Genomic DNA, 25076 nt, shown 5'->3' with positions numbered 1-25076 from the left:
CATGTATATGTAAACAGAAAGGAAAAGAAAGATTGAATTTTAGAGAGCTCTGTTGCATGCTATGAGTAAAAAAAAAATATTATGATTTTTAAAAAAAATCAAGTTGTTAGCAAAACTTCCTGATATTTAAAAAATCATTTTATGTGTATAAGTATTTACCTGCATATATGAATGTGTACAATGTGCGAGCCTAGTGTGCATGGAGGCCAGAGGAGAGGCCAGACACCCTGGAACTGGAGTTACAGGCAGTTGTAAGCCACTGTGTGGATGCTGGGAGCTAAACAAGATTCTCTATAAAAATCAGCAAGAGCTCTTAACCACTAGCCACCTCCCCAGCCCCAGCAAAGATTTTTAAGGCTTTCTTCTTATTACGGGTTGTCAGCAAACACTTTGCTGACTATGATTCCTGAGATGTGGTCACATGGAGCTTGACTTAATAGAGCTGACAAGAACATTTCATTTACAATCTGTAATTCCCTGCCTTGAATTTGTTCAGTGAACACGACTGATGAGAAAGGTGATGTTGCTCTTCCACAACCATTGAGGGCCCCTTGGAGGTCAAGGCTTCCAAACAAATGTTTAGAGTATTGTGTTCAGGTCTCCACAGTGAGACCTGGAGGAGTCAGCGTGACATGGTAGAAAAGCAAGTGCCTGAAGCTGGGTAAGTCAAGCTTTAATTTTAACCCCATCTCTTACTGACTGGAGAGCGAGAACTCATAAGACTGAGTGAATTGTGGTCTCTTGAAATCCAGACAGGGTCCTACAATGAGGACATCTCAGGGTGAATGTACAGATTAAGAAGCCAGTCCACTGCTGCCCCTGGCACAGAATAGACATTTAATACATAAGTGTGAGTGCTCTGATAGTCATACTCCTGGTTTTCTCACTGTCTGCTTTCCCTCCCTTGTAGCCTAAAATAATGGCTTTAATTGAAATAGAGTCAGAAGCAAAGACTGTGCTCGAACTAGCCTATAAGATAAGTTACTGGAGGAGAGTGAACATTCTAGACACTGTGAGATAAATGATAGGCTATCCACCTCCAACACAAGACATTCATAAGAATGGTCTCTGAACATGGGAGCTCACCTCCAGGTAGATACTATGGGAATCTTCTCATTGATTGGTGGTCACCCCAACACTTGGGGTTCAAATTTACTTTCTTTCCCTCTTCCTAAAAAGCTGAAGTTTGAATAACAGTTTTCAACAGCTCCCCAAACCTATCTTTTGTCTAAAGCAATGTGTCTGATCTTCTCACAGCCTGGAAATCTCTTCAGAGCTCTCGTCATTCCTCATGCTCCGACCTCCCTTAAACAAGAAGAGTTCAACCACTCCACAGATGCCTTCTGAAAGCTTCCAAAAGTCTGCAGAGTTTCTGGAACCTCGCAGTTCATCTGCTCCAGGAATCTCAGCTCTAACCATATTTGAAATAGTATCTTTGGCTAAAGTAAAATAGATCCTTTATGAAAAAAAAAATTTCTGGGTATATTTAAGGTGACTAAATGGAGTCTTTGCCTTTCGTCTTGCTCAAGTTATTTTATTGTATTAAAATAACTTGTCATTCCTCTACGGTATCTTTAACTGGGAATACCTGGGTAGACAACAGAAGAGGGGCTAAGATTCATCAACTATCTCAATGTTTACTGTTTGTCTAATCTGGGGCAAATAACCTTATAAAGTCCCCATAATATATATCCCACATCTTTATCTGTAAAACATGTGTAACTACAATGTCTTTCCATCTGTGAGATTTTTCCCTCAGATCAATTTCATCCTCATGGTCTCAGATGCCATGCCAAATAAGTACTCTAAGATAGCTGTAAGAAGGCTCAAGAGCTGGGGCAGCATCCCCACAAGTAGCATCTATTTCTAGTTACTCTCCTTATATGCCTGTGTGAATGACTATCAACATATAAACCTCAGTGACCAAAGATTAAGCTGCAAATTCCCACAGTGAGCAAGGCTTTGGGGTGAAATGGCCTTCAACATCCTTTCTAATGACCACGAACTTGAACTTTAGGATGTGACTTGATTGCACAATACTGTCAAGCTGGCAGACTGAGAGGACACTTAAAAAAATAATCTTGGTAGACAAAGCCCTGAATTTGAGCTCTTTCTCTTTGGCAGCAGCAAACAGTCTCACTAACACCTACAGAAGAATGCAAGCATCTGTAGGCAGTCACCACACAGCTTCAGATGTCAAGGATCATTACAGAAGGAACCCAGACCTGGATCCACAGTCTATGTGAGTTCTTGCCAGGAAATGGTTTTCAACTACTTTGTTTTAACACCTTCGCCCCTGAATTCTCTAAAACCACAGCTCAGGAGGTAAAATATACCTATTCATGCCTCTGTGAATCTGAATGTGTTTGTAATTCTGGATTGGTATGTGAAAATGCACTTTGCTATTTCTCTTCAGGTTGAACAGCTGGGCCATCTTACTGAACTGATTTCTCAATGCCAAGCCATTAGGAAAGACATACACACAGATACACACAAATATGCAAACACCCATACATAATGCATATATAATGTTCATATATATAATATATATATGTACACAAAGACACACACACACATAAATACACAGACACACAGTCTCTGTTCCTAACAGAGACTAACTTCTGTTCTAACTCTTTCAGTTTCTCTCTTTGTGTGTCTCTCTGTCTCTCTCTGTCTATCTGTCTGTCTGTGTCTGTCTGCCTCTCTCTCTCTCTCTCTCTCTCTCTCTCTCTCTCTCTCTCTCTCTCTCTCTCTCTCTCTCTCACACACACACACACACACACACACAGAGAAAACCCTCCAACCATAGTTCTCAGGAAATCTAAGACTTCTTGATAAATAGTTGACTGGTGGTCTGCCAACTCCCTGGCAACATACACACCAACCTAGAAGTCTTTGGGAAAATTTGAAGCATTCCCTGCATTTCCCTTAGTGTCATGACTGTGCCAATGTTCCTCCATCTTGCATTCTTCCTGAGGCCATTTCAGGCTAGGATTTAATCTCCATGAATGGAGAATTCCATGGAAAATTACCCAGTTCTATTCTAAGACACTGAGGCCAAGATGCCCAGCTAACTTAGCTTCTCTTAAACTACCTGCTTGTATAAATCTCCCTCTCCAGCCATCTGCGTGTCTTAGTTTCTGTTAAACTGCTTGCTTGCACAAAACTCCTCCTTCAGCTGCTGAGCAAAGTACCAGGATGTGGTTTTTGCTTTTAAAAACCCCATACTCTAAACACTGGATACTACTCCAAATACCTGAATGTAGTCAGAGTCAACTAGAATAAAGACTTTCAATTGGCTATAAAGTGTCATCTCTGGGAGAATCCCCAAAATAGTGAATATGAAGAAGAAGAAAATATTATTTGAAAAACTTACTTAACCCAAGGGTAACACCTAGAAGATATTGCTTATTTGGAATCTTTTACAAAACAGAATTTTCTTTGAATCTCCATCTTTGTGTCAATAAGAAAACTTGCAAACTTACCCAAACAGCTACAATACTACCATAACATCTGTGTATTTAGTGTATTTTGTGTCTGCATTTGGACTTGCTCATTATCTCTTCTGAGTGGTGATTTCTAATATAAGACTATGGCAACTGATGCCATTATCAGTATGCTTGATCACAGTTAAATAACATTTAAAGCCACATCTTATCATGAATACTAAATCATTTACAGGCCTTCCATTTCAAATTGTTACCAACATCTTACTCTCCAGGGTATATTTAAACAAAGTTGATGTTTGTTTTTCTTATGCTTTAACCTATTTTCTCCTATGTCAGGAGTTGTTACCCATATTCTGTAAAGAATGATATCAACAGACTACTCCCACTCCAGTGTTGACACAGGTAGTTCTGTTTTCTTTGTGATTGTGGACTCAATTGTAAAACTCCTTTCTGCTGCATGGAGGAGCTTTAACCGGTAGATATGCTTGGCTGTAAATGTTTAATGTGCACAAAACCTTGGGTTGAGTTTAGTTCATCTCCTGTGGGAATGGCTTTATTTATTTAATAATAAGAACTCACAGACATCCACCTGCCTCTGCCTCCTGAGTGCTGGGATTAAACGTTTGCACCACCTGGCTTCACACAAGTAGTTTTATGTTAAATCTTGATAAATAAACAGGATGTTGTCAAGGAGTAGAAGGACAGTAACATATACCCAAGAAGTATTTTGAGAAATGACATCCTGTCTGGGAATGAACAATGCTTGAGAAACATGAAGTTGATGGTAATTATACAGGCAGGAGACAAGGACAGTTTGCTCCACGGCAGTGGCCAAGGAAAAGCAGACAAGCAGATAGATAGACTGGACAAAGCTGCCAAATTACCCCAGCATAGCTGTGATGCCTGCAACTGCCACATAGTTCCAAGTGGGAGAGACTTGTCACTGAACTCTGATTTGGATATGTTACATTCATTGAGAGACTAGAGTGCTTTCAGACAGGGGGGTAGATGAATAAATGACACTTGGGTGGAGCTATCCAACAGAGAGATGAACATCCCATCCAGGTGGGACAGTCCTTGACAGATGTCCAGGTTCAGTGAAGAAGAGATACCTGGTAAGGAATGCTTGTTTGGTCAAAGCTATGAGGACCTGAGGTCAGAAAGTCAGTCTAGCATGTGAGCACAGACAGAAGGTAGCCTATGTTCCAGTACAAGGAGTACACTTAAACGTGTACTAACGCATTGAGGAAAGAGGAAGCTGTAGTTCTTTTTCCTGTCAGGACTTCAGTTTTACTTGAGCATTTGGAAATGCTAATCTGAAGGTAACTGGAGGGAAAGATTTGGCCACATTTATAGACTAGAAAATCATTAACCAATGGGGCAGCAAGTGTGCTTAGGGAAGCATTTTCTAGATACTAAACTACCACAAGGTAATTTACTTAATACTTAACATTAAAATATTAATTTTTATTCTGGAAAAATTTAAAAATTAATTTGTTCTGGATCTAAAAAGATCCAGAACATGGGGGAAAAAAGAGGAGAAGAAACCAAATACAGGCAGGAGCGCAGCTGAAGTCCTTTTGCCTCCATCAAATTGACTGATATGCAAAGGATGGCATTTGATCTATGGTAAGTGATAGCAAAATGAGACTGGAAGATGGGCCAAAGGATCAGAGTGTCTGCTCTGGATGCACAGATACCTGGGTTCAAATCTGTAGCACACATAAAAAGCCAAGCATGGTCTATACACGCCTGCAAACACCAGCATGCTCCAGGTTCAGTAGACACCCTGCTTCAAAGCAATAACAAAGAGGGAAAAAAAAAAAAGATACCCAAAGTCCTAGTCCAGCCTCCTTATGTGGGCATGCACACAGAGATATACATAAGCATGTATCATATAGCACACACTATACATACCATTACCCCCAAGACAGAGGAAATATCAAAATAAATGCATGGACTCAAACCTGTAATTTGACTCATGAGTCAGTCACATTTGCATGAGTCACATTTGCAATTAAGGTATCTAATCCCCTGTCCCTTTAGCTACTGTATATGTACACACTGTATGCAGAATTGAATGCAGCTCATGCCCTTTGCCTGGGGCCTCTTTCACTTTATGCTTCAACTTGCTCCTGGGACACTAAACCCCAAAGTGTCAAGGTTGGCAAGGTCAGAGGCTGCCCCAGGCTCAAGGTCAAACAGACATAGGACAGAACAGTCATAAAAACCACAGCTTCAACATCTGGAAGAGATGGCTTTAATAAAAAGTTCTAAAATAATAGATGTATGTACATACTAACATATGTAATACATTAGTCATACCCATATATTATTTGCTTCATAGAATTATTTAAAAGCACTCTTCCTAAGTGTCTCTACCTGCCCCTTCCTTATTTATTAGCTTAATTGGCTACATGATTTTTGACAAACAATATTAGATGGAATTTTAATGTCTAATCTCCAACTCTCTATCAATTGATATAGGGAAGAAAATGCACCCATGGAAAGAACAACTCCTAATGAAAGAATCCAGTTTATCCAAGCTGCTGATACCATGCCTTCCCACCAGGACCCCCAGAGGCTTCAAGCACAATAGCTTCTTGTCACATCTGATTTTAACCAGTCATCATGATATAACTAAGAAACTTTAAAACAATCAGCAAGGCCTGTGCAGGAGCCAGCCTAAATTCTTGACATTTTTCTCATTGTTTTCGTGCAAAAACACAGGCAGAAAAGGCATAATCAAGGAAACAGCTAGCAAACCATTACCAGGCCACACATCCTTGTGTGTGTGTGTGTGTGTGTGTGTGTGTGTGTGTGTGTGTGTGTGTGTCTTTGAAGGTGATGTTTCCTCTTGAAAGCTCTCTGTCCCCCCGCTCCTCCACTAAAGGGGGAGGCAGTGAAGCACTGAGAAGGGAAAACGTAATTAAAATCACGTTCCTTCCTGGGGTCAACTGAATTATCAACCTCTTACCCCAAAGCAAATTTACCTCTTTAAGACTGGAGGACTTTATCACTCTTGGGAACAATACAAACAATGATTAAGGTGCCATTTGGACATGGCTGGAATTTTTCATGTTCGAGGAACCTCTTAGCTTTTAGTGGAGTCAGTGAGTTCTCATTCCAGTAGAATACATATTGCCAGAGAGAACTGTGATAAATGGCCCTGCTGTGACCCTCAGGTTAGAGCAAAGGAACATTAGAAAATAAATCTCAATTATGGATACTCACCAATCCTGCAATGGGGGTAGGCAATCTATTGATCTTTTTAACAAGTCCTGGCTTTATAGCATTCAGCAACCTGTCATGAAAAAGGCAGAATGTCAAGTGAGACGTAAAGGAAGATGGATCACACAAATCACCTGCATCCAGGGCTGGGGGATGAATCGCTGGAGAGGAAAAGGAGTGTAGAGCTTGCCCTTCTTGCTATAAATCCAAGCCATCTAGCAGCCTCTGGGTGTGTGAGTAACAAGCTTTGCCAACACTGACTTTGTTGACTGCAGGTGAAGTCTTAGAGTTTGGAGAGGAGAAAGGAGGAGAGCCTGAGAGGTGCTTCATGGGAACAGACAAAGATGTGAGGTAGACTGGAGGCTAGGAGAGAATGGTCTAGAATCAGACACATGTATTCAACCCAGGGCAGGTAAGGCGTGTTTCCAGTTCTGCTGGCTAAGGCAAAGAGCTCTCCCAGGATGGACTGGGTTCCGAGACCAACACTGATCTTTGTAAATGACTTGCCAAGACAAATTCTGTTTCCAGACCCTACTTGCCCTTGGAGGAGAGTGGCTTGTTAAATGTGGTTGAGCTTCATTTAAAAATGGAAGAGTGTATTTTGTAAGAGGTTAACCAATCACATCCTGAAAATCTGAAACAAGGTTGGCCACGATTCCCTAGGTACCAAAAAAAATTACTCGAGCAAAAGATTTTTCGGGGCAAGCTTAAACACATGTAAAAATGGAAATATAAGCAAGGGAATGCAAGAGTAGCCGAGCTGCGGTCTACAGGAAATATAAGTAGAGAGGGAAGAGGAATAAGAATGGCATGCAAGCTGTAAAATGGAAATATAGCTCACATCAGGGAAGAGGAAGGGTGTGGTATTTGCAAAAGAGGATGCTTATAAGGAATAGTTAGAAGTAAGGGGTCGTAGAGTAGGACTACTTTTTCAAGAATTAGACAGCTAGCTGATTTACTATAGTAAATCTTGACTTATGTAAAGAGAAACTAGAAGTTATTTATAATTTAAGGATCAACAGGCAACAAACCCATGGGCCAAGGGTGTTCAACACCTGTTTTGTAAACAAAATTTTCCTGGCACATAGCCACAACCAAGCCCATTGGTTTATGAATCTCTGCAGCCCCTCCTGTCCTGTAGCTATGGTGGCAGCAGTCAGAGGCCGAGCCTATGACCCATAAAGTGTGCAGACTTCCCCTTTGTGGCCCTTTATAGAAAAGACTTACTGACTTCTGTTCTACTTCCTACGATCCAAGATCACCGCAAATAGTCAAGGCCCCATGCCTGAGAGCTTCTCCAGGTCACAGAGACTCTTTGAAGTAGTCTGACACCACTCCACACAGACATACAGGAGACAGCCAATAGCCGGGCAATAGGCACTCTGATGTTATACCAAAAGAAAGCTCAACTGGCAGATCTCGGTATATTTCATTACAAATCCCACTCACTGATTCAGCATGTAATGGTGGGAGTGGGCAGGTGACAGACATTTCGTTCAATGAGAGACTAATGACAAGAGAAATGATTCTGTACCTGGTCAATGGAGATGTGACTTTCCCCTAGATATTTCTGACTGTGGTTGGCTAGATCCATCCTGGAGGTTGGACAATCTACCTTGTGAGAGCATGTCTTACCAATACATATGGAAGCTATATCCTTCTTAATCAACACAGAGGAGACAGGAGAGCTGCCGAGGGGTTGGGGGAGCATTTGGTCTGAGGATTACCTGAATACCACACGCAGCTGGGTCCTTTTCTAGTGGCGTTACCAACAAATGTCTGTTTTATCAGCTGTAATACTGACTCATGATGACACCAGTTGAGGTTATAACACCCAGATATAACGACATCATTAGTGGTGGTTGTAGTGTTGGGTGTGGCTTTAAAGAGATGAAAATGTGAGAGGCTAGCACAAAGCCCAACCCATATGTTCCCTGCAAACACTTTTCTGTATTTTGTGTTTTTAAGAACTCTAGTTGTTAAAAAAAATCAAAGGAAATAGTATTGCTACTAGGTTTTAAGCCACATTACTGACTAATAAAAGTAGGAAAAATAAACCACCTCTCTTCCATAAGAGATTGGCAAAAATTCTTTTCAAAGGGCAACTTTTGGGACTGGTGAGAGATGGTTCTGTGGTTAAGAGCACCAGCTGCTCTTCCAGAAGTCCTGGGTTCAATTCCCAGCAACCACACAGTGGCTTGCAACCATCTCTGATGGGATCTGATGCCCTCTTCTAGCATGCAGGTACACATGCAGATAGAGCACTCATACATAACATAATTTTTTTTTTTTAAAAAAGGCACCTTTTGTCTTCTGTGTCTAGGGGACTCATTGATATTTCTAGTAATATTGGCTTGATTCATACATCTTTTATAAACTCATCATTACATTTAGTCTTCATAGACTATTCTGACAATAGATACTTCCATATTCCATAAAGATGCCAGAAAGGTAAAGAGATAATGCAAACTTTAATGCTATACCTTAATCACATGAATGACAGAAAACTAAAACAGCTCTAAAAAGATTTCACTAAAAAATACAAAGAATGGTCCATTACGCTCTCCCACATTCAGGATATTGTCAAGATTGCGCAGCTGTGATTTTCCATGTAAACAGTCTCCTGGTTCTGTATAGAATTTACAGTACACAGCAACAAAAGATAGCATTAAAATCACAATGTTAAAATGTGCAGCACCTGGATTTTATTTTGTATTTTGCCTTTCCTTAATGGAGAAAAATTTTCTGTGTATTATCAAACAAAAGAGACACACAACAGCTATGAGGAAGAATATTCATCTATAATTTTACTTTAAACCATGATTGCCCTCCTATGTAAACTTTACAGCATGTTAAAAGAGGACCACGGTGATATTTTATATTTCTGTCTCTTCTGAGGTGCATTATTACCCAATAGCCCTGTCCCAAGCCAGAGGTCACAGGTATATGCTACTACACCTGTAGGGTGAAATACTAAGCCCCAATCCAGTGTGGAGGCATCCCAAGAGACATGGTTTACAATATGGCCAGGTCATCCTTCACTCTTTGGGATAGTTGATTATGCTGCAGTTTGATGTTTTGGAAAGAAAGTCTTCAAAGCATAACAAAGAGCAGTGTCAAATGTGTGATAAGGGCTGGTCATGGTGGCATTGCCTTTAATCCCAGCATTGGGATTATATGCATACCCACTATATATATATATATATATATATATATACATATATATATATATACATACATATACACACATATATACATATATACACATATACCCTTATATATACATATACCTATATATATATACACATATACCATATATACATATACCCATATATACATATACCCATATATACACACATATACCCATACACAGATACACCCCTATATACCCTACTATATACACATATACCCATGTATATAAATATACATATACACAAATATATATATGTATATGTATGTATGTTTGTATACACACACATATGAATAACATCTGTAAGACTGAACAGAACTAGAAGCAACTCTTTGTGGAAGGGTTGGTAAGTGGAAGACATATCATATTCTTGCTCTGCCTATGGATAGTCTATGACATCATGTGCAGGAATCCCAGACATGGCAGAATGTCTTCTCCCTGAGGAGGCACTGTACCAGTGTCCCACCTGTGGCCTATGCTTTCCAAAGCTTTCAGCTGAACAGCCTTGCAGGTAGTTTGTGCTCTGGGCCTGTTACTTATCAAAGGATATTTCTAGGCTGGGTATGGGGGTGTTACCTATAATCTCAGTACTTCAAAGCTGAGGCAGGATAACTGAAGCCTTGTCTCATTTTTGTCTTCCTTTCTTGAAAATTGATATAATTTTACACAATAAAAATATGAAAGCATTATAACATCCCATGTCGTCTAGGCTAAATATATCCATGTTATAAAACCAGGAACACAAAAAATAATGAAGACAAAAGGACCAATTAGAAGGAACTGCTTTCTTATAGTTACTTATCCAACAATCCTTTGTCAAATGTTTGCTGTGTATGCTATTCCAGGCACACAGCAAGTGAGGTGGGGAAAAAGGCTTTGTCCCTTGGAATTAATAATCAAGGTACACATGAGAGAGTGGAGACAGCAGGGGCAGGAAAAATAAGTAAAATGGGGGTGGAAAAGCCCTCCCCTCTGCCTAGGCCGACCTGAGCTTCCAGCTAATGCTCATCATGAGGCTGTGATAAATGCAGCTGGCCTGCTTCTTTATTCAGTAACCGAGCATGTCCCTCTGTAGTGAGTCTGAGCTGTTTAATTTCAACTTCCCATTAACCAGCTGCCAAAGCTTAAAAATGAGTCTTACTTCTTTTCTCTCATCAGCCGCCTTTGGATAAAAACCTCAGAGAAACAAGTCAGATCAACAGATACACACTGCCTGCCTTCGAGGGTTTGTCTGGAAAAAAAAGTATAAGTAAGAAAAACTACCATCTTGGACAAGCCTCAATTTTGAAAAAGAAAAAAAAAGCACTGAAGATAACTAAAAGGAAATGTGGTTCATAACTGAAGCCACCTCACCGAAACTCACATTCTAAACTGACAGTTTTATGTCAATGTGGCGCAAGCTAAAGCAGTCTAAAGGGAAGGAGCCTCATTTGAGAAAAGTGCCACCATACTATCAGGCTGTAAGCAAGCTTGCATCTTCTTAACTAGTGACTAAAAGGGGAACCCAGCCCATTGTGGGTGAGGGCACCCCTGTATGCTATTAGAAAGCAGGCTGAGCAAGACAGGAGGAGCAAGCCAGTAAGCAGTACTCCCCACAGCCTTCACATCAGCTCCTGCCTCCAGGTTCCTGCCCTTTGAGTTCATGCTCCGACTGTCTTTGGCAAGGAACTGCCATACTTAAGAGAAATCAAAATAACCCTTTCCTCCCCAAATTGCTTTTGGTCGTGGTATTTCATCACAGCAATAAGAAGGCACACATTGTGACCGATTTGCCAAGGCCATCCCACTGCTTATGTTCTCAGCGAGTATCTGGTGAGCATCTGTTGGCTCTGAAGCCAGGTGTGAGACACAAAGGAAATCAGGGAAGACCCAGGTCTCTACCTCATAGTGTATGCTTAAGAGCCATAGGAAGTCAAGGACTGTGCTCGTATATACACATCACTGGCACACTGCCTATGCACAGCCACCACGTGTTAAAAACATGTATGTGGCATGTAGTCCAGGAAATACAATTAATAAATAACAACAAACTGTTGGGCTCCTTTAAAAAAAAATACTGAACCAGGAATGATACCAATGTTCGGACTCAACCACAGACTGCCTTTAATAACACTCTGCCTCCCCGTGTGCAGTATGTGGTGACTTCCCAGCCATTGCTTAGGCATTGCTTTGTATTTGTAAATACAAAGTGAAGGTGCTTTTTTTTGGGGGGTGGGGGGTTTTTCGAGACAGGGTTTCTCTGTGTAGCCTTGGCTGTCCTAGAACTCACTCTGTAGACCAGGCTGGCCTCGAACTCAGAAATCTGCCTGCCTCTGCCTCCCCTCCACTGCCCAGTTGTGAAGGCACTTTTTTATACCTACTGCAAAAAACAAAAACAAAAACGAAAACAAAAAGCAAACCAAAACCTTTCTCCAGTCTTTGGCCTTAGAGAAAGAACTTAGGCTTCTTTGTACATGAGCTCTGGAAAGGACATAGAACTGTGTAGTGCTATAAAGATTCTGTCCAGACATGGTGAACTAGGCCACTAGACAGATGGACGGTAATAGGAATGTGAGAAGTAAGATGTAAAAGACTGAGAATTTCAAGAGTATTGAACTTTACAAGTCATTCATTTCAGAGATCTAGTTTTTGTAATTATCCTAGAGCTTGGGAGAGAGCAGCTGTAGATAACGCTGGGATGGTGAGTCCATGCTCCATCTCATGGGAAGCCACTTTGTCCATTACAACAATAGATTACGTCATCGCCTCATTAGCCTGGTTTGTACAGCTGCGACATGGAACTCTGATGACAAAATGGCCCATTTTTGTGTCCCCTTTCATTTTTCTCAAGAGTGTTTTTCTACATGGTTTCCTTGACAGTTTTCTGGGCTTGACTGTGAACTTGACTGAATGAAGGCGGTTCCATTTAATCCACTGTGGCATCTGGTTTCAAACCTAAGCATGTGATCAATGCAACCTTGACCATAAACCCATTACAGATGTCATATAAAGTTTTCTTTTCAGAGTTGTTTTGGCAGAACCAGGAACAATTTACAAGCTCTTGAGATTTGAAAAAAAAAAATGTCTAAAAAAAGAGGGGAAAAAGCAAAACCTGGACCAAGGAGGTGAGCAGAATACTGTTAGAATACAAGTTGCCAACATTAACACCAACATAATGTTTTTAGGATGCTGTCTGTGTTTTGTCCAGAATGTGTGACAGGTAGGCCACACTTAAGCTATCTGCCTTGAACACACCCAAGAACATCATAGGAGCTTTTGAAAGGTTTCTGTCAGTTTGGAAACCACAAAGTTGGATCTGGGCCCCTGAAATTGAGCTCTTCTTATTCTGACAGAACTCCTATGCTAGAGTCTGTCCACTGATTCTCCAAACTTGCCTTCTTTCTCTTCCAGGCAGACTAAGCCACATTCTCCGGCCTCCCTTCTTATTCACTACAGGAATGGAATGGACTTTTGGACAACGGAATTTGGGCAGAAGTAATCCAGTCCACCCAGCTCTAGGCCTAAAACCCTTACAGGCAATTCTTCACTCTCTCTCCTCTCCATCCACTACTTCTAGCTGACTTCCCCTTTGCCCTTCTCTAACACCAAATTCAAACTGCACAAATGGAATTACATTTCTATAACCTTAAGCCACTTATTACTGCTTATTACTTATAACAATCAACCCCACATTAACTCTCACTAGGAGGAACTCATCCGATGAAAATGAGACCTATTGGCAAATTATACCCAAGAAAATCTTCTCCTCAAACATAAAACCACCACACATTTTCCCTTGGATCTTTATATCATATAATCTACAATCACAGAAATGAGTAGAAAGCATCTTTCTGCAGCTCCAATTTGATTCATTTTCAAACTCTTGCCATGCGTCCTTCACATAGCCGGAAGTTATGGAATCTGGGGATGAGAGGACCCACATAAAATGATCTAAGTAAGGAAAGTCCCTCACCAAGGTCAAGGCACATGTCTGAGGTCAGAGCTCACACTGACAGAGTTGGGGGTCACAAAACTCTACTTCTTAAATCCAGACAGAATACTTCCCTATCACCCTTTATTTAAATTTTTTTATTAATCCTTTGAGCATTTTATAAAATGGGTCGTGATCACATTAACACAACAGTGCTCTACATCTTAACTCTTCTCAGATGTACCCCTGCCTTCCTGCCCCCTCCCAACTCTATGTTTTCCTATTTTTTTTAAATAACCCACTTGGTCCAATTTGTGCTTCTAAATATGCATAGATGTGGGACCATGCACTGGACATGCTAACCTACTAGTGGCCACACCCTTAAAGTGACTCTTCCTCCCTGAGAAGCCATCAGCTGTCAGTTGCGCCTCAGATCGGGGTGGAGTCTCATGAGCCCCTCCCACTTCCTGCGAGACTGTTGACTGGCTTGGTCTTGTGCAGGCAACCACACCTGCTCTGAGTTCCCGAGTGCAGCAGCCCTGTCACGGACAGAACTCCAGTCCACCCTGACCTCTAGCTCTTATAATCTTTCCATCCTCTGTTCCATGCTGGCCTTGGGTAAAGGGCTGGTGATATAGATGTCTCATTTCTAGTACTCTGCGTACTTCCATTTGTGTGTGTGTGTGTGTGTGTGTGTGTGTGTGTGTGTGTGTGTGTGCGCGCGCGCTGCAACAAATAATTTCCAGCCCCCACACTAACAAGCCCATGAACCCCATGCTTCTAAAACTCCAGCTTTAGCCTAGATCATTCCTTCTTCCAAGTGACTTCTTGGCTCTCCTGTGTTATAGGATGCATACCCTCTGAGCTGCATTTTTTTTTTGTGAACTTGACAAAAACTGGAGTCACCTGAGAAGAAGAAACCTTAATTGAAGAATGGCCCCCATCAGATAGGCCTGTGGGCACATCTTGGGGAGGGGGAGGTACTTTTCTTTCTTGATTAATGAAAGAAAATAGAAGAGCACAGTTCATGATGGCTAGTACCACTCCCCTGGGCAGGTGACGTATACAAAAATGCAAGCTTAGCAAGGAAGCAGTGTTCCTTCATGGTGCCTGCTCTCGTTCCTTCCTCTGGGTTCTTGCTTGAGTTCCTGCCTTGGCTTCCCTCAATGTAACCTGTAAGCCAAATAAACCCTTTCTTCCTGAAGTCACTGTTGGTCAGTGTTTTATCACAGCAACAGAGAACCAAACCAATACACCATCTGAACGCCTTTACCTAGCGATCAAACCCTCATCCCCAAAACTGCCTTTGCCACCAAAACTTCTTCTCAAGGTCTTTTCTGCTTTTTTCTAAGCTACCAATCTGAGATGGCACACATGATCAATGAACTGTGAAAACTGGCAATGCAGGAAGAGACTTCAGGGCAGCTTAAACAGAGTATTAAAGTTCCATCGACACAGGCAATGATACATGTAATCACTGTTGTGCTATGTAGTGATTATGCATTAATGACTGCAATTAGTGCTTCTTTCGCAAAGCAAAAAAAGCTCAGTTCTTGCCATGCTCACTGTCAGGAGGGTGGAGAGAAATCTCAGAGTGAAACCACTGTGCTCCAACTCAAAAGGCTTCCATGCCCATCCCAAGGTCGGTAAGTGGCCATCTCTAGGCCCCAGTTGTCTTCCTTCCATAAGGGATCCTCAGAACCAAAGGCCCTCAGGATCCCAAGAGTAATAGGAATCACCAGAAACAAAGGCCTGCATTCAAATCCCAACTCTAACTCACAATTAAGGTTATTTAAGTAGTCAACATTCAAGAGCCTACATTTCCCCCTCTAAAAATGGAGACAAAAACACCAGTTGGTCACAACGCAAGAAGAGTGTGAAATGAAGCAGCATAGTTGGCATAGGCTATGTGTCATACATACATATACATGTATGTGTATGTATACGTATACATATGGCCTCACAGTGTACACAGTGTTATCATTTCCTCCAAGCCAGTTTCCACCCTGCCTCCCTCAGGTGGAAGTCTGATGCATCAACCTTTGGCTCCATTCTCCTGCTAGGCATCCTGACTAGGTTAGTAATAGGCTGGGGAGATAAAGAACAGAGAGAGCCAATGAGCTCATATGAGTTGTCTGATGGGTGTTGTCTCTGGACTGGGCGGAAGGCAACAGAAAAGCCGGGGAAGGGAGGAAGGAAGGCAGGATGCCCACAAGGGAAGGCAGAAAAGGCTCTGAAGACAAATACAGCTAGATTGGGGCTCCATCCAAGGCACTGGTCCTGCTTTCTGCCAAAGGCTAGCCAAGATTTAACTCTTCAAGGTTTCATAGCCTCACCTTACTTGGTTTTCTGAGGAGGAGGGGAGGTGGGAGAGGGTGTCAGGGCTGCAGAGGGCCTTTCCAATTTGGAAAGGAGAGGTGCTGCTGTATTGTGACTAGTTAGAATTGTGAACCTATTTCCTATGCATTCCACATATTATTTCCATATACACCCACTACTAAGCCTTGACACACCTATGGGACTGGCTTCTACCATCAAGCTGCCAGAGACTTGGATGGTGGGAGAGCCACAAAGGACAAGATAACACTTAACTCTTTGGGGACGTAACCCACATTTTAAATGACTAACAAAGTCGAGAGTGTGGGAAATGGGAAGTACAGAGCAGGAACTAGAACTGTGAGTGAACAGAGGGAACAGGTGTAGGAAGCCTACGTGTGTCACCTCTGGCTGTGGGAGGGGACCATCGCATTACACACTGTCCTGTCAGAGCACTGAAGAAACGGAATGAAAACCTTCACCCACTCAAAGTCCATGTCCTCAAACTCAAGTCCCGAACTACCGTTCTCCTGGATAGAAACAACTCTGGCTGCCAGCTGCTCACTGGATGCTACTGAAACCCCCTCACTCTCAGCTCAAACCCCTTCCCACACTGCTCTGATCCCATTCGCACATCTCCAGTCTGCCCCACTGTGTACATGCAACAATTCCCAGCCTACAGCATGCAAAGACCCTTCCTGTGACTCAGAACTTTCATAGACCTGCAGTTTTCTGTCCAACCTGTCTTTATCAGGTTGCCTCGCCCCCAAGTCCTTTGCAGACTAATAAACTCCTACTCTGCCTTTACACTACAGCTTAAATGTTTCCTCTTCATTGACACATTCCCTACATGGAGACTATCACCTTCCATTACCAGATCCCAATATTTATGGGTATTGTTTTGGCCTCCATACTTATCCCAAATCACAGAAAATGTAATTAATTAGGAAAAGAGTCCATTGTGTTGGCAATCCTAGCTGGACTATAAAGACTAGTCTCTGGTTAGGGCCTTAGTGATTGGTTGCTCAGCGAATTGATTAATAATTGTCAAGTGTTAGGAAAGCCTTAAACATCAACTTGGAAACTACAGTAGACTACAATGGATCTCCATTCATAACTTTGCAGTGGTGACCATAGTTAAATTGTGCTCCAAGGACCAAGATTAAAATTGGGTCCAGGCAAACCACATTACAGCAGGGTCATCTGCCAGACCCTCAGGTCATTCTTAGCAGCTCTCATGTCATGATGTGGCTGTTGATCTGTGGGGGAAGGGTGGGAAGAACAATGTCATCCTGATTTCTGCAAAGGACAGTTGGAGACTGGCTGTCCCCAAAGGAGGCCAGCACCATCCAGGGGTTCTTCCTTTGTGATGTGTCATGAGACAAACAAATGGAGTAAGGGAGAGCAGAAGGACACCAGGGCCAGCTCCCATTACACAGCACTTGTCCCTCTGCCTTATGGGCTGTGCCCCCAAAGTGGAGAGGCTATGTTCCTGAAGCCAGGAGCTCTGGAAGGGAAGCTGTAGACATCAAATGTATTGAGTCCTTGTTTCTTGTGCTATATACACAAGACTACACAAGTCTGAGAGACTACACTATATCTGAACAAGAACTTCTAATATAATAGTATAATATAATATAATCAACCGACAGTACAATGTCATCAATAGTTATATGATATTAATGGAACATTAGCACATCATATATCCAACACCCAGAAAGGAATAGAATGGCATCAGAAGCACATCTAGATGATTTTTTAGACTTCTTGAAATAAAATAAACTTAAATATATATGTGTTATTAATGAAGCAGAATTCATATGTAGTCACACCATTAAAAGTCTAAAATTAAACTTCTTGCACAGCTGTTAAGATAATATAGCCATCCCTAAAGTTAATTTTAATCTTTTTTTTCCCTGAAAAAGAAACCTCAAGCCCGTTTGATTTCTTTCCTCTCTTATCCACCCACAACCCCTTGCCAGAGGAGAGCACTAATCTCTCTGCCTCTATAGATCTGGCTCTGGGTATTTCATCTAAAGGGCTGCAGAGGATGTGGTCTCGGTGACTACAGTCCCTCCCTTGGCTCATCCACACTGTGCCACGGGTCCACACATCATTCCTCCACGAAATCAGACCACCACACACAGCGCAGCTAGGACACCCACCTCTGTTGGGCATTTGGGTATTTTCCCCACTAGGCTCTTTTGAGTAATGCTGTTGAGAACATTTGTGAATGACTTTTTGGATCTGCCGTTCATGTCCCTTGGGCACTCCCTCAGGGGTAAAACTGCTAAGGATAGAAAGTATCTTCTTATGAACTAATTGCCCACGTGGGTAGCTATTTAGGAGAAACGTCTATTTATATCTTTTGTCCATTTTCAGATTTGGTTGCTCATCGTTTCGTTATTGAGTAATAAGGGTTCTTTACATATTCTAGAGATAGATCCCTATCCTTTCACATATTTTCCCACTGGGTAGGTTAAAATGTGTTCAAGGCCAGCCTAGGCTATACGACAAGCCCATACCTCAAAATGACAACAACAAAAACTAATTTCAGCAGAATCCAGTTCACCTATTTTTTTTCTCTTATGACTGTAATTGTGATATTATATGTAAATCAAAAACAAAACAAAAACAGAAACCAGCAAACAAAAAAACCACCTGTGGTCTAACCCAGTTAATCCTGTTTGATGAGAGTTGTATAGTTTAGGCCTTAAACTTAGCTCTAGAATTTATTTTGCAATAAGATGGATCAGATTATGTATGCATTTACCAATTAGTTATATTAGTATATTATGTTAGCTAGAAAAACATTAACTTTGGAATAACCTTCCCTCTCTACATGATCCCTTGAAAAGCATATTATATGCCTGCCTTATACTAGAACCAGTACAAACAAAGATGGGTCTAAAATGTCCCCCAAAGGCCTGTGTGCTGCATGCTTAGTCCCCAGCCTGATACTATTTGATGCTGATGGAGCCTAAGAAGTAGAGCTTACAGAGAGACTTGTGGCCATTGTGGGTTAGCCCTGAAGAGTATTAGCATCCTAGCCTCTCCAATGCCTCCCGACCCACTTCCCTCCTGCCTTGGGAAAAAACGAGCTCCTTCCACCTTGCACACTTGCTGTGATGTCTATTTTTTCAACTGGCTTTTGAACCCTGGCATAGGCTCAAAGGCAATAGGCAACCAACCATGGACAGAACCCCCTGAAACTGTGAGTGGAAACCTTTATTATTTTTAAAGAGTATTGTCTTAGGTATTTTGTTACAGTAACAAAGGACTGACTAACAATCATTGTCATTACTTTGAGGAATATATAATCTAATATATAATTATCCCAAGTACTGTCATGTGTGAGACTAATTACTAAATCTAGGCACAGCCAAAATACCTTTCAAACCAAAAATGTGGGAGAGAACACTTGAACTGAGCATTTCCATTTAGACTGTAGGTGGCCATAGTTGTGTACACACAAAGCACTGAATGCAGGATGTAGCAATCAGGTGGTTAGTGGAGAGAGGGATGCCCAGTGTGGTTGTGTGTTTAGGACTTAGATGAGACTGGCCAGAAAGAAGAGCAATCTAGGGGCTGGAATGAAGCGTAGCAAGTGCAGAACAGGGAGGCACAGAGCCAGGAGCAGGGACAACAGCTCATATTCTGGAGTCAGTGCACAGGGACAGCAGTGGCAAACTCCGTGGAAACCTAGCAATCAGACAGTCGGGGAGGCCTGTCAATGGAAATGCAACCCTGCCCTGAAGGAAGGATGAGGACCAATAAATTCACATTTCCTTTCCCACCTGGAATGAGGTAATCAAGCTCCTTCCACCATAAAATTAGCCTTCTAGAACAATCTACAGGAGCTTAAGGAAAAGTGGGCACCAGTGCTAACCACACCCACCGGCCTCCATTTTTTTCCACCTCCTTCACTCTTTGTTTGTTCTAATAAAAAGAAGGAAGTCTACTTTTACAGTTCACTTTAAAAAAGAATCATTCATAAGGCAGACCCTTGGTAGGCTATTTAAGAAACGACCCTCTCCTGTGGGCAAACCAAAGAAAACACTGAAAGAAAAAAGAGTGGAGACAGGCCATTTCCACACTTCATCGTGGGAAGCCAGCCCACCCAGCTTGACAGCTCATGAGAGGCCATCAAAAAAAAAAAGTGAATTATTACGGAACTTCAATTAGGGAGCTACTAAATCCCCTTAAGTGCTAACAAAGCCTAATCTAGCATGGGCCTCCCCTAGGAGGCCAAGCAGCAGACCAGTCTCCTCCTGCCACACCGCATACCGCATTTAAACCTGCGGTTCCCCATCTGCTTCTTAGTCAATTGATCTTTCTCATCCATGTATATGAAATCTCTCCAGAAGCCAAGAGATTACGGCGTTTAAAGTCAATAGAAGGCTCACATCAATCAGGGCACGGGATTGACAAGGTGGGAGAAACCACCCCATACTGGAAATAGTTATTGAATGATAATTATCCTAAAATAAATTTCAAACACGTTTGTGAAGAGCATTCAAGAGCAGTTCCAAGACTGAAGACCTGTGTTATTTCAAAGTCTCACGGAGGATAAGAGCAGTCGGGACAAGGGGAGCATGGCTTTACATGGGGAAAATTGTTACAAAGATGGATGGGGGTGAGGATGTTTCAAATGCAAGAGGCTGGCATGCTCAAAAGAGCACCCCCCCCCAAGAAGACTTTGTAATCGATGCTGAAAGAACAGTTTGAAAGGATCGACTGTGCCAAGAGGCTATTGATTTCTGGAGAACCAGGGGTTCATTTTGCTCATCACGAGAGTCCTGTGCGCTGGCCCGGCATGGCTTGCATGCGTGGGCTTTTTTCTCCACAGAAGGCCACTGGGATACTCAGTCTTTGCTTTAGGCCCCACGTAAGCAAGTCCAGTCTTCAAACAAAAAGCAGTTTTTCACTAGAGATCTTTGGGGGAGGGGAGAGAGCAGCTCAAACTGTCCTCACTTGAACTCGAAGGCTTAATGAGTCTTGGTGCCCAAAAGCTTGGAGGCAGGCCAAGTCAATGGGGCCAACTGTGATTTGGCAGTGAAGCAAGAGGAAAACCTACACAGAGGACCTATCAAGTCCTTACCAGCCTGCTAGGACCATCATGAGTAAGAGCAAAGGGACCCAAGTGTGCTAAGATTTGACTGAGAATCTGGGTTGGTGAAAAAGTTTCAGACGACGTCTAAAGATCCAGTGAGCTTCACCGTCGTCCATGTGGCCAGCTGGACAGAGGGCTTGGGAAATCCACGTTGTTCATTTGCTCAGGTCGCTGTGAATATTTAGTTAGAGGTGGGTCACAGATCTAGAACAAAGCAATGATATTCCGGAAAACAATAGTATGAAACCAGTGGCCGACACCTAGGATGAGCATGCATCCCAGTTCTCAGGGGACCAGTCCCAAATGCCACTTGTTTCTGTGTCTCACTGACTATCCATCCTCTGTGAGTGCCATCTTGGTTTAGAACCATAGGGTCTGTCCACTCACAAGCCATCAGGTCTCAGTAATCCTGCTTCCTTTTCAGGGGCTCGGGAAAGCCTTGCATGTGTTGTTCCTGTTACGTAAGCTCTTTCTCAGTAGCCCACTGAGGAGATGAAACACAGGAAGCAAACTTAACCCAGCCAGGTAGGAATGTGATTATTTGATGTCATTCATTGGCAAAGGCCTCCAGCATCTCCTCTGCTACTGGGGCATGGCTACCTCAGCCTGATTTGCACAGATTCTTGGGAACACAGGACGCTGCTCTAGCTTCGTAAGAGTCTCCTTAGCAACCTAGGTTTCCATGGCATCACAGTTGTTCCTGGTTTCCTTTCAGCTCTCTGCTAGCTCTTTTGTTTGCATCTCTCTCCTCTCCCTGGAACAAGAGAGAAACTCCCCCAAACTGAGATATCTTCTGCTCCTCTCTCTGGGTGTGTTCGTTCCCTGAGACCCTGCCAAGGCTCATAGCTTACCCATGACATCTAACCTGTCTGATCTGAGTAGGCCAAATCCGCTGTCAGCCTCCTAAGCTGTGAGCCCTCCTTCCCTAAGGCCCACAGTTCTCCTCTTGGGTAGTGTATCTATATTTCAAGCTTGATCTGCCCAAACTGAAATCATAACCCTTTCCCACAGAGGACTCTGACCAGCTTTATCAGCCTTGTAGCCTGTCATTTGCAATAGATATATTGCCTTTTATTTTTTAAGTCTTTGTATTCATCAATACACTCCATCCCGATGATTTCATCAATGGTCTCACTTCTGCTCTGGAGGTCAAACTCCCAAATCTTTGTGTGGCTCATGGAGTCCTGAAGATCTTAGTCTCCCTACCTCACGGCACCCACTCTGATTCCATGCCTTGCCTCCCATGTTTGAGCCCAACATGTCTAACATCAGTTCTTCCCATGCACATTCTTCCTGTTGGAGGTATGGCATCCGGTCATCTAGAGCATGTTTCTTTTCCATGTCATCTCCTCTGGCAGTAATAAAGAGTTTCCAGACTTCCTCAAACTCTCTGTCTAAACATTGCATCCTCAAGACAACCTGAGGCTTATATCCCACGTGGAATTATGATTCAGAGACTGGATCTGATTGCCTCCCTAGCTGATTATCTGGCTTTATTGTTTAGTGTGCTGTCATTAAGAGTGACATCACATTTTTAAGTGGATTCTTAAAATGCTTCGTTCAAGGGATAGAAAGATGGATCAGTGGTTTTAAAACACTAGATGCTCTTCCAGAGGACCTGGGTTCAAGTCCCAGCACCCATGGGGTGGCTCATTACTATCTATAACTCTAGTGCCAGGGGATCTGAAGGCCTCTTCTGGCCTCTTTTGGGACTTTATACTAGTGGTGCAAGACATACATGTAGGCAAAACACCCATATGCATAAAATGAAATAAAAATATTGATAATGCCACATTAAATGAACAGAAAGAACTATCTCCTCCCGCCTTCTCTAACTCCAAACCATTCTTCCTGCCGCTGGTCCTCAAAAGGACGCCATGATGTTGTGGCTTATAACAAAACCTTCTCTTAAATCTTTAATCCTGGTCCCTGGCATACATCTCCTTAAACTTTTATAAATTCCCTATTAGTAGGGATTCTAGGTACATGGCTTTCTCTGATATTGGTCTTTGATTCTGGTCCCTGAGGCAGAACTCTTCATAGAATATCCTGGCGGGACAACATTATCTCTTGTTATGAGTGGTAACTCTCCGTGGACCCCTCAATAGAAACCTATCACAAGAAAGACCAAGCCTGATCAGGAGTCTGAAACTTCCAGTCTGACTCCCACCCACAGGGAAGGGGAGTTAACCATGCAGGACCATATGATAAACCCGCCATAAAAAGTCTCTAAAGCATACGTGAGTCTGCATTGCTGGTTGCGAGATGGTAGGTGACTCGCCCAGAGAGGGTACGTCTCCATGCCCGTTGCTACACACCCTGCCCAAGACATTTCTTCATCACAGCTCCTCCTTAGTAGCTCTCATGATAAATTCATATATGTAACTAAGGCATTCCCCTGAATCCTTTAGCAATTGATAAAACCTAAGGAAGGAGATCCTGAGCGCCTTCAATTTGTAGCTGAGGGAGACAGCTGCTATGGATAACCTGTGAGACTCACTAGGGTGTGGTTTGTGGCACTGACTCCAGCTAGTGTCAAGAGTAAAAGGGGACTGGAGAGATGGCCCAGTGATAGAGAGTCTTTATCACTCTTGCAGAGAATATAAATTTGGTTCCTAGCACCCACATGGTGGCTCACAGCTACCTGTAACTTCAATTCCAGTAAATCTAATGCCTTCTTCTGACCTCTGGTGGCACATATGTGTACATATATACACATGCAGGCAAAACAATCATACATATAAAATTTTTAAAAAAATTGAAAAATCATCTTTAAGAGTAAGTTAAGTTATGAGACACCTGGACTGGCTGGTGTTAGAGAATTGGTTGTTTTTGTGATCAAAAGTATTGTGAAAATATAAAGAAAGAAGAAAACAAAACAAACAAAACCAGATGATATAAAAATGATTGTTGTTTCCCTTGGCTTATATGAAGTAAAATTCAACCAGTAGGCCATCTCCCTAAAAACTTTATCAAACCACAACAATATCCCCCCTTTTACCCTTTTATTAAATCCTGGAGATTAAATCTTGTTCATGTCTATATTTATTGAGACACTCATTTCCACTCCAAGTTCACTATGTTGTGGTATGTGTGTATGTGTGTGTGTGCGTGTGTGTGAGATCACCCTATAAACACATCATAAAGCCTTTGAAGATTATGTCTCACATTCTCTGCTTATGGCTCCCAGTGCCTAAACTCAGGGCTGTGCTATGCATGGACAGTGTCCCACAAGGTCCCCACATGATAAGAAATCCTCCACAAAGAGCTGCACCATCAACTCCCATCTGCCCTAGAGAACTAGTCACATCTGTGCACACATTGCATGCTGAAATCATGACAGGAATCCAAGACAAGCCCTCCTTCTTAAAGCGAGCAGCTCATTTATCAGGGAACAGCATAAACAAGGGGGTGGGGCCAGCAGATTTCTTATCTCCAGGAGATTATTTTGGCAACAGAAGAACAGAGGCAAAAATCCACTGAGACATTCTTTATCGGTCACTTATTTGTAGACTCACATACTCAAACTTGGCATTCCGTGAGAATGTGTTAGCAAAATAAAACTCATCCATGTAGCTCTCTGGCTCTTAGAGAGACAGAGGTCCCAACAAAGAATCTGATACTTTAAGAGAGCGATGTTTCCATCCTACACTGTGCTGGTATTCAGGAATATGTCCTTTGTAGAAAAATTGTGTGTGAGAGACAAAGGGGGATGGGGGGAGAGAGAGCGAGAGGGGGGGAAGAGAGGGAGAGGTGGAGAGAGGGAGAAGGAGAGAGGGAGAGGGAGAGAGGGAGAGGGAGAGGGAGAGAGAGAGAGAAGGAGAGGGAGAGAGAGAGGGAGAGGGAGAGAGAGAGGGAGAGAGGGGG

The 25076-nt window shown here is 42.5% G+C and overlaps 1 protein-coding gene across 10 annotated transcripts in view; it reads right to left on the bottom strand.

Moving 5' to 3' along the window:
* The window catches only part of Limch1 (LIM and calponin homology domains 1), a 308356-nt gene that overhangs the window by 156430 nt on the left and 126850 nt on the right, over positions 1-25076 (bottom strand). For all 10 annotated transcript variants that reach the window (XM_031342511.1, XM_031342508.1, XM_031342509.1 and 7 more), the window contains exon 3: positions 6684-6753. In XM_031342511.1, coding sequence (XP_031198371.1) covers positions 6684-6753 — 70 coding nt within the window. The remainder of the gene's footprint in view (positions 1-6683; positions 6754-25076) is intronic.

This window comes from Mastomys coucha, unplaced genomic scaffold (assembly GCF_008632895.1).
Source record: "Mastomys coucha isolate ucsf_1 unplaced genomic scaffold, UCSF_Mcou_1 pScaffold22, whole genome shotgun sequence".
In the NCBI taxonomy this organism is placed as follows: domain Eukaryota; kingdom Metazoa; phylum Chordata; class Mammalia; order Rodentia; family Muridae; genus Mastomys; species Mastomys coucha.
The sequence above is the reverse complement of the archived record's forward strand: the minus strand, read 5'-3'. Positions and strand labels throughout refer to the sequence as shown.